The sequence below is a fragment of the Sardina pilchardus genome, chromosome 4 (assembly GCF_963854185.1).
Source record: "Sardina pilchardus chromosome 4, fSarPil1.1, whole genome shotgun sequence".
NCBI classification, from domain to species: Eukaryota; Metazoa; Chordata; class Actinopteri; order Clupeiformes; family Clupeidae; genus Sardina; species Sardina pilchardus.
Genome location: NC_084997.1, coordinates 29235605 through 29244550, shown reverse-complemented (window position 1 = coordinate 29244550; position 8946 = coordinate 29235605). Strand labels below are relative to the sequence as shown.

The window sequence follows — 8946 nt, the reverse complement described above, 5'->3', positions numbered from 1 at the left end:
CAATATTTTCCTGTTTGAGAAAACAGCATGAGAATCGATTCATGAAAATTAGATACTGCTATCAAGTATAAATGTACAAATATGAAAAATGTAAGCATTATGCAGAAGTGCTGTGCCTCTGTGCAGTTTAGCCTTGCCTGGAGCAAAGCTAGAGTTTGATCTCAGACCACAAGACCTTAGATCTCACATCCTTGAGTACCTATGAGTACCTCCATCAGTGCATGAGCCTATTTGGTAATGAACTATGCCTTGATTGATGAAACACTCTCAAAATGTCTTGGTGATATTGTGAAAACATTCCATCATCTTATGTGATCTTGACCTTTGACCCTACAATCTACCTGGGCAAGGTTTAATGAAGATCTCTCAAGCCACTCACAAGATATCATGTAGAAACTATAGTACATGTAGGATCCTATAGGACCTTAACCTCTGACCTTATAACCTTGAGAACTAAATCAGTCTAATTTGTGTAAATGAAGATCCTTCAACCCTCTTGGGAGATATCATATTGGGGCAGCCGTGGCCTACTGGTTAAGGTTTTCAGCTTGTAAGGCCGGAGGGTTGCCGGTTCGACAAGTCCATGGCTGAAGTGCCCTTGAGCAAGGCACCTAACCCCTCACTGCTCCCTGAGCACTGTTGTATGAAGGCAGCTCACTGCTCCGGGTTAGTGTGTGCTTCACCTCACTGTGTGTTCACTGTGTGCTGTGTGTGTTCACTAATTCACAGATGGGATAAATGCAGAGATCAAATTCCTTGTGTACAAACACATGACCAGAAAAAAGCTGCCTCCCCTCCAACACAGACCAAGATATAATAAACACACCTGCATAAAAATATAAGTAAATAATGAAAAATTCCACTCACGTTTGGTCCTTTTGGTCCACATGCACCCTTAAAAAGATACAGAAGCTTATAGAATAGTACGACAATCACTTAAGTAGAAAAGTTCAATCTAAAAGAAAAACTTGAATTGAAAAGTCTACCTTTGGACCAGGAACACCCATTGGTCCATCAACTCCCTGTTTACCCTAAAAAGAAAATATATATATATAAATGTCCATATGTGAAGTGAACCATTGTAAAAGCCTTGCCATGATAGGATAGTAGGCCTACACACTGAAATAACTATTACATAAATTAATAAAAACATAAAAGGTTTATCCTACCTGGAGACCTTTAAACCCTTGGTTTCCCTTTGGGCCATCCGGGCCCCTCTCTCCCTTTGCACGCATTAAAAAGCAACAACAAACAATATTTTATATTTCTCCGGGCTACTGGATAACTGCATAACTGAAATAGAACACTGTATGAACAGTACATGTCAATAAATCATCTGCTACACACCTTTCTTCCTTTGGCCCCTTTAGGACCAGGAGCCCCATCAATTTCAACACACTTATGTCTGGCACACTATACAGAGACAGAGAGAGTTCAGGTCACACTTCATTTAGATTATCTGCTCTAGACTTTTTTTTTATTTTATTATTGTTCACTGTTAATTTAATTTGTATTGTTATTCATTTGTATGTCGCTTTGGACAAAGGCGTCTGCTAAATAACTACAACATAACCATAACCATAACCATAGACTACCTACGGAATATACCGGGTTTAGGTCCCTAACAACTGTCGTTAAGGACAAACTCAGTGGACAACCCCTGAGCCATATAGCAAGGCTTGCTCTCTAGGCTATGTGCTGACCGTGTAGTTCTAAACAAACAAGTGCTTGTTCTCTGAGTTCCTTCTTGACGATGGTTGTTAGGGACCTGAAACCAGTCTATACATGTAGGTCAAACTATCTGTTGGAACTGTGTTACCTACAATTTATGATTAAATGTTAAGGTTTGGGGGTGGGGATTGGTTAAGGTGGTCAGTGAAGAATTAAAAGAATGATGAATATCAACAAATGTAAGGTCGGTGCACTTTTTAAGTAGTGTTACTGAGAAGTATTTTACAAATATTTGTGCCTCCCAGAAAAAAACATCATTAATGTAATATACACAAATTGTGAACATCCTGTGCTCTTACTGAGCCTGTGTTAAGTCTCACCTCAAGGAAGGCGCGATATTTCTGTGGAGAGATTAAAGAAATAATGTATCAACATGTAATGGGAAAAAACCTCATCGATGGTATGGATGCCAGTTTGTAGGAATGCAAAATATTTGGGGTCTTAAAGGAACAAAACAATTACTTTCACTGTAAACCCTCCACTAACTTAAAATGTTTAGTTAGTATACTGTAACTCAGTCAGTCGATTTTGACATTACTTGCCTAAAATGAGTAATTTAATGTTGAGGTGGAAAAGTAAACATGGTTGTTTAAATCAAATATACTTGAATTGCTGAAGTTGTGCTACATTGTGCAGTTAATTAGTTAACCTTACTTAACCTTACTTTTAAAAAGCATGCAAACGGAACTGCCTTTACTTGAAATGACAGACTAATCTGGAACAGGAATTGTAAATTGTGCAAAACACAGCCAACATAAGCTAGTTCAGAGTGTAAACAGGTTGCTGAACAGTGCAGGTTCATATCAACAATCAATGAGGCATTCAGTGGACAATTTATTGCTGTGTAGCACAACATTTGATTGTTTACTACTGCACCTCAAAATTAAGTGCCACTCATTTTAGGCAAAACAGAAGACAAAAACTGAGTTCTACTTATTAAATCGTTAAAGTAAGGAAAACTATTATGTTTTTTACAGCATGGGTATCTAGCTATTACTATGTTGCATATAATGAATTGACTACATGTTAATCCATGCCTGGCAGTGATAACACAAACCATGCTTAGCTTACCATTGTCTGAACAATCCGATCAATAGTTGTCCTGCTAACTGTCCTGGAAGCCAGATTCACAGCCACAAGGTTTCCATTGTACATCGCCACAGGAGAGCTGGCGATCTGCCTCAGTCCCTCTTTATTCTTTCGGACTGAAGAGATGCCAACGGCGAACAGCTGGTAGCCCAGATCCTTGGCACGTTCGGCTGCCCTCTTCATCCCACCGCAGAGATAGCCGTTCTCCATGCCATCCGTCACAACCACCACAAAGTGCATCGGCTTCCCCGGTGGATGGTGCTGATGATGACTCTGGATCTCTTTGGTCATGTTGTCCAGGGCACAGTCCACATGCGTGCTCCTCCCAATGTAGGTGATCGGGATTATGGCCTGAAGGAAGCCGTCGCGGCTGGCGATCTTGCTGAAGACCTGGTTGGTGTCGGAGAAATGAAGGCCACCCATCGTCCATGAGAGATGGACGGCGTCTCGGTAAGCCCCGTCTGTGAGTCTCAGTGCAAACTCCCAAGTGAACAGTTTAATCAATTCCACCACGTCTCCAGGAGGGAGCTCAAGCAAGGACACTGATTCTGAGGTGTCCAAGACAAAGTAGACGTTGATGGGACACGGGATTACCTCTGTGTTGGAAAACAATTTGAGTGAGAAGTTAGACATCAATTCAAAATTCTGTGATGATTTCCGAAAGCTGTTTCAAGATGTACTGTACTACAACAGCCACATAACATGACATACAAAACAATGTCAAGTAGTAGAACAGTCCTGACAAATCACCATAGCATTTAAGGTTATTATCTACTGCCATTCTGGATCAGTGGGTTTATTTGTTGAATTGTTATTGTCATCTTGTCTGTACTGTCTCTATTTGCTCTCATGGATAACTGCAATTTAAACTTCAAACAAACTTTTGAAGCAAATAAACAAAGAAATGTAGAACATGTCTAACTGGATCCTTATCATCTTTGAGCTACAGATGTACTTTCCAGATTGTCCATGACATCCAATGGTCATTTTTTATTAAACAGACATAGCAAATGATTGTTGTTGCTACTCGTTGTTGCTACTCCCTGTTACTACTCCCCCTAGAGCAATCTAACATGCCGTATTCCAGAATATTGATGCTAATGGTGATTCTGAGGTCAGGTTTCCATGACAACCTCCTTTTGGACATACTCACGGTCACAGCCGGGACCCTTAGGCTTGTCTTCGGGGCATGTGGGCTCTGATGGACAGGATGGACACCGTGGTTTCGGTGGACAATCTGGTGGTCGGGGTGGACAGTCTGGCCCTGGACAATCTGGTGGCGGAGTTGGTGATGGGGTTGGACAGCCTCCTGGAGAATCTGGTGGCGGGGTTGGTGATGGGGTTGGACAGCCTCCTGGAGAATCTGGTGGCGGGGTTGGTGATGGGGTTGGACAGCCTCCTGGAGAATCTGGTGGCGGAGTTGGTGATGGGGTTGGACAGCCTCCTGGAGAATCTGGTGGACAGTCTGACCCTGGACAATCTGGTAGTAGTGGACAGTCTGGCCCTGGACACTCTGGTGGCGGGGGTGGACAGCCTCCTGGACACTCTGGTGGACAGTCTGGCCCTGGACACTCTGGTAGTAGTGGACAGTCTGGCCCTGGACACTCTGGTGGTGGGGGTGCAGGTGTAGACGGACAGCCAGAGTCCTGTGCGCTGCTGAGCACAAACATCCCGGACATGAGGAGCCCCCAGGGCAACGTCATCACAGCCTCCTCAGTCTGGCTCAGGAATGCGGAGGATATCTTTGAGAAAGCATCATATTTACAAACACCGGTAGCACTTTACTTGAAGATATCTACATCAGAGTGACATTACAAACATTAGCAAATAAATATTTAGGACTTGTTTATAATGGTTATGAGACACCTTCATGATAGTGTTATGTCACATTATGTAGATAGTACCTTCAGTCAGGACTTGGCAATCAATGAACAAAGTTAAAAATGTATGCAATATTCAACTAGGCATCATTTATCACACTGTATGTCTGACAAATAAACAATTTCATATTGATGAACCTGAAAGTCATCTCCTTATACATACAGATCTCTAAATGCAGGTTATAATCATCAGTGGACATGCATCTATCCACACTGACCTCTCCCATAAATGTAAAGCCCTTTGTGCCTTTAATTAGTTACTTATCTACCTAGATTCTAAAGCATCCTTCTGTCTTTATAGAAAATAAAGCAATTCAGAGAAATTATAATTTTACATAAAAAAAAATGGGGGGCAATTCTGCGCTGCATTACTTACCTTGTGTAGGCTACAGCAGTGTGGGCAGTAGCCTCTGTGACTCCATCTACTTAAAGGATTTTAAGACCTCCCCTGCGCCCCTCCTTTCCCAGATTGTCACTGTCCAAATATGGGAGAGTGGCCGTGCTCTCTCTGTGCATGCTTGAACACTTTGGCTATGATGACAATAAAGTGAAAGCATGATTCATGTTCAGACTTTGGCTTTGACAGATGTGATGTTGTCATAACCTAACTAGCCAATGAGAGCTCGCTACCAGTTGACAGTATCAAAAGAAGCTAATTACAAACTTTGTCACGAGCTCAGTTGTAAACAGGTTCCTCATTCAAGTACTTTCATGATATCAGCCAAGATGATGTCAACTCTCAGGGTTTAAAATCTAGATAATATTTGACATCATAGCTGTTTCAAATAACCGTTTAGTTGTGCTAAAGTTTAACAGTTTAGTTAAGTAAACATAGCCAACATTCCTAGGATTAAGTTAGCAAGCGTCAGGATAGCCTAGTCAGCTAGCTAACATTACTTTCCTTGTAGCAGTGAAGTTTAAGTCCTTGATCAGAAGTTTGACGTTTTTTTCCATACCTCGGATCTTACCAAAATGGCGGACGAAAATGCCATGGAAAATTTGGATAACCTTTTAATACAGTTAGGTAAGTCACGGTATAATGACAACTGAACATTAACTCAGGCGATTAACCGTTAGCTGGATGTCTGATGTGACATTAGCATAGCTGCTATCTGCTAAGTGACATACCCCATTATGCTGCTAATTTAGCCTACTCACTGCATGTAGTCCTACTAGCTTCTAATCCATTTTTCCCTCTTTAGCTCTGCAGACTCGAGAATTATCTGTAAAGAAAGATGATCTACAAATGCATATTCAAGGTCAGTAACTGTTAAATGTCACACATAATGTATTGTATATTCAGGTTAACGTTTCACCCCGCATTCTGTTACTTCAACATTAGTTACCTCATGTGAGGTAACGTTACCTTAAAATGTTGCATACACTGTCCTCCATCCCTTCATTCATCCCTTCATCCCTTCATTCATTCATTCATTCATTCATTCATTCATTCATTCACATATTCAGGGAATGCACTGTGTCTGGTGCTGAGCCCCTGCCATAGCGCATACTTAGCAGGGGCAAACCATTCGATGTAATAACACGATGTAATAACACGTTTTCGTAGTTTGTTTTTAGCTGATTCAATGGAGAACTCGCCAACATTGGAATTTTCACAGGGTTTTCTTCTTTTCTATCAGTGGGTTGAAGCTCCGTGAGCCGCTTGTCAGGTGGCAGTGTGAGGAGGAGGATGAGAAAAAATTTCAGAAACAGACAGTAACAGAATAGTGCCTACATTTTCATTCTCCTTAAACACGATTATACTTAAACACTTAAAATCGATTATAGGCTAGGCTACTAAATAACCGTTGAATTAAGACAGCTGACTCTTGTGATCAGGATAAGCGAGCAAGCACTTTTTGAAATCAAGCACATGGCAGCTTGTGGTTTGAGAAGAAATATCAGAGCAACTCGGATTACTTTGGCGAGGTAATGTGAGCCATTGTATAGCTGTATCATTAATGGTGAACGTGTTGGCTTCATCTGGATGTATACAAGAACAAGGCTTCATTTAATTTGCTCAAGATTTATTTGGCCTCAGTTGCCCATGTTGCTTAGATATGCTGATCTGTGTTTGTAAATAGGCCTATATTTCAGGTACAGTAACAGTTTACATGAAATGTAATGTAGCCTCATGCAAATGAGCACAGGCAGAGGACTTCAGGAGTAGTCCTCCATGAAGATATTTTGTAGCCTATGATAGAAATGTACCCCGAGTTTGGACAGCTCTTTTACATAACAAATCCCAACTTAAGCTCTGCTCTGCACAAAGCGAGTAACTGTGCCACAAATTATTGTAATTTCATCTTCCAACAGTTTGCAGAGCAAATATTCAACAGAAGAAGATTTACGTTGAGGAGAATAAAAAGCGTATTGGGAAACTCGACGAGCAGATTACAGAGAAACAGAGGACAGTTCAGCATTACAAAGAGAGCACGAAGGGGTAAAGAACTAAGAACCCTTATCAAAAAATCTGATTTTGGAACCAACATCCTATAGAATTCCAATAGCAGCAATTTAGGAATCCTAGGATTGTCTTTTAAAAAATAAATAAATAGATAAATAATGTCATTAAAAAAATCAAAATAAAAACCTGATTGGAATCCCAATCCGAGGATCCTGTTGATTCCAGTTGTTAATCTGATTGGAATCCTGTAGGACTTTTTGATGAGGGAACTGGGATATTTTGTTTGTTTTTAATGCGTAACATTGACAAAAAAAGGCACCGGTATGTTGTCAAACAGTATAACTATATGTTGTCAAATGTATCAAGTATAGATCATCTGTATTCAAATGAGATGACCATAACCAGACTTCCTGTTGTAGCCTGAAGCGGACTCATAGCCTATTGCTGCAGTATGAGAGAGTGTTGGAGAGCGAATTGGAGCGCAGACAAGAAAACTGCAACCGAGACACGTGAGTCAGTTGAAAGATCTTGCATGAAATCCACAATGTGTACAAAACGCCATTAGGCCTCCCCATACCATCATTAGTTGCAGAGGATGTCTGTCAGTATAGCTGCCTGCACATACAGTTTGTGATTGGCTGCAGAAAAGCTTTGCTGTTCAGTGTTGCTCATCTATCAGTCAAGTTATTGAAGGCACCTTGTTGATCTCAAAAAAATCATAAGGACCAGTGGGCCAAGTCCAGGCTGTTTGCATAACTTGTTTTCAGTCACATTTTACTTTGATAGTCCATCCATGGACTATCTCCAGACGCTCCAGAAGCTATCAACAAACTACTGTATCTCTTGACACTCAGCAACTGCAATTAATGGTTAAGGTTAAGATTGCGGCCTGGATTTAAGGTGATGTTTAGTCATTTTTCAGCAATGAACAATTTTGCATATTGAACTTGGACTATGGGTGACTATCCACGTAAAGTGTTACCTCAATGGACGAAGATGTAGCGAACATCGAAAAACTAGTCTTTCCTGTGCACCGATGCATTACAATGTAACATTTATAGCAAACATTTGTGTTGCTCTGACGTTCCTCCTTCATTAGTGAAGTGTATTTAAGGTGATGTTTGGTCATTTTTCCACAATTAACAAATTTGCATACTGAACTTGAACCGGATCTTTTGTAAGTCTCTGTGGAATGGCTATCTGCTTAAAGTGACTATTCAAGTAAAGTGCTATGACTATCCACGTAAAGTGATGTGACTATCCACGTAAAGTGATGTGACTATTCACGTAAAGTGCTATGACTATTCACGTAAAGTGATATGATTATTCATGTAAAGTGCTATGACTATCCACAGTAAAGTGCTATGACTATCCATGGTAAAGTGCTATGACTATCCATGGTAAAGTGATATGACTATTCACGTAAAGTGATGTGACTATCCACAGTAAAGTGATGTGACTATCCACAGTAAAGTGCTATGACTATTCACGTAAAGTGATATGACTATCCACGATAAAGTGCTATGACTATCCACAGTAAAGTGCTATGACTATTCACATAAAGTGATGTGACTATCCACAGTACAGTGCTATGACTATCCACGATAAAGTGCTCTGACTATCCATGTAAAGTGTGACCTTGGTTTTGATTTGTGAAAGAAAAATGTACCAGGAGCGCGTGGAGAGCTACAAGGCGGTGCTGAAGAAGCACAGGGAGCAGTACCACCAGCACCCTCTGGCCCAGAAGCTGCTGCAGATCCAGGCGGAGAACGAGGAGATCGAGAGGAGGATCAGGGCCTGCGAGGACCGCCTGGCAGCGGGTGAGACACTACAGCAGGC

The 8946-nt window shown here is 41.1% G+C and overlaps 2 protein-coding genes across 4 annotated transcripts in view; one reads left to right on the top strand and one right to left on the bottom strand.

Annotated features, from left to right (window-relative positions):
* Positions 1 to 3453, bottom strand: part of LOC134078941 (collagen alpha-2(VI) chain-like) — a 12541-nt gene extending 9088 nt beyond the window's left edge. The window contains exons 1-2 of the mRNA XM_062535106.1: positions 2803 to 3453; positions 1348 to 1413 (exon numbers count right to left, since the gene is read on the bottom strand). Coding sequence (XP_062391090.1) covers positions 1348 to 1413; positions 2803 to 3453 — 717 coding nt within the window. The remainder of the gene's footprint in view (positions 1 to 1347; positions 1414 to 2802) is intronic.
* Positions 3454 to 5388: 1935 nt separating this feature from the next.
* LOC134078774 (uncharacterized) overlaps positions 5389 to 8946 on the top strand; it is a 13157-nt gene continuing 9599 nt past the window's right edge. Inside the window, exons 1-5 of one of the 3 annotated variants that reach the window (XM_062534918.1) lie at positions 5389 to 5724; positions 5903 to 5959; positions 7017 to 7143; positions 7527 to 7616; positions 8767 to 8927. In XM_062534918.1, the coding sequence (XP_062390902.1) occupies positions 5673 to 5724; positions 5903 to 5959; positions 7017 to 7143; positions 7527 to 7616; positions 8767 to 8927 (487 nt within the window). In that variant the 5' untranslated portion in view covers positions 5389 to 5672. Of the gene's footprint in view, positions 5725 to 5902; positions 5960 to 7016; positions 7144 to 7526; positions 7617 to 8766 lie in introns of those variants that run through there. The other 2 variants (XM_062534917.1, XM_062534919.1) reach the window with 2 other exon arrangements.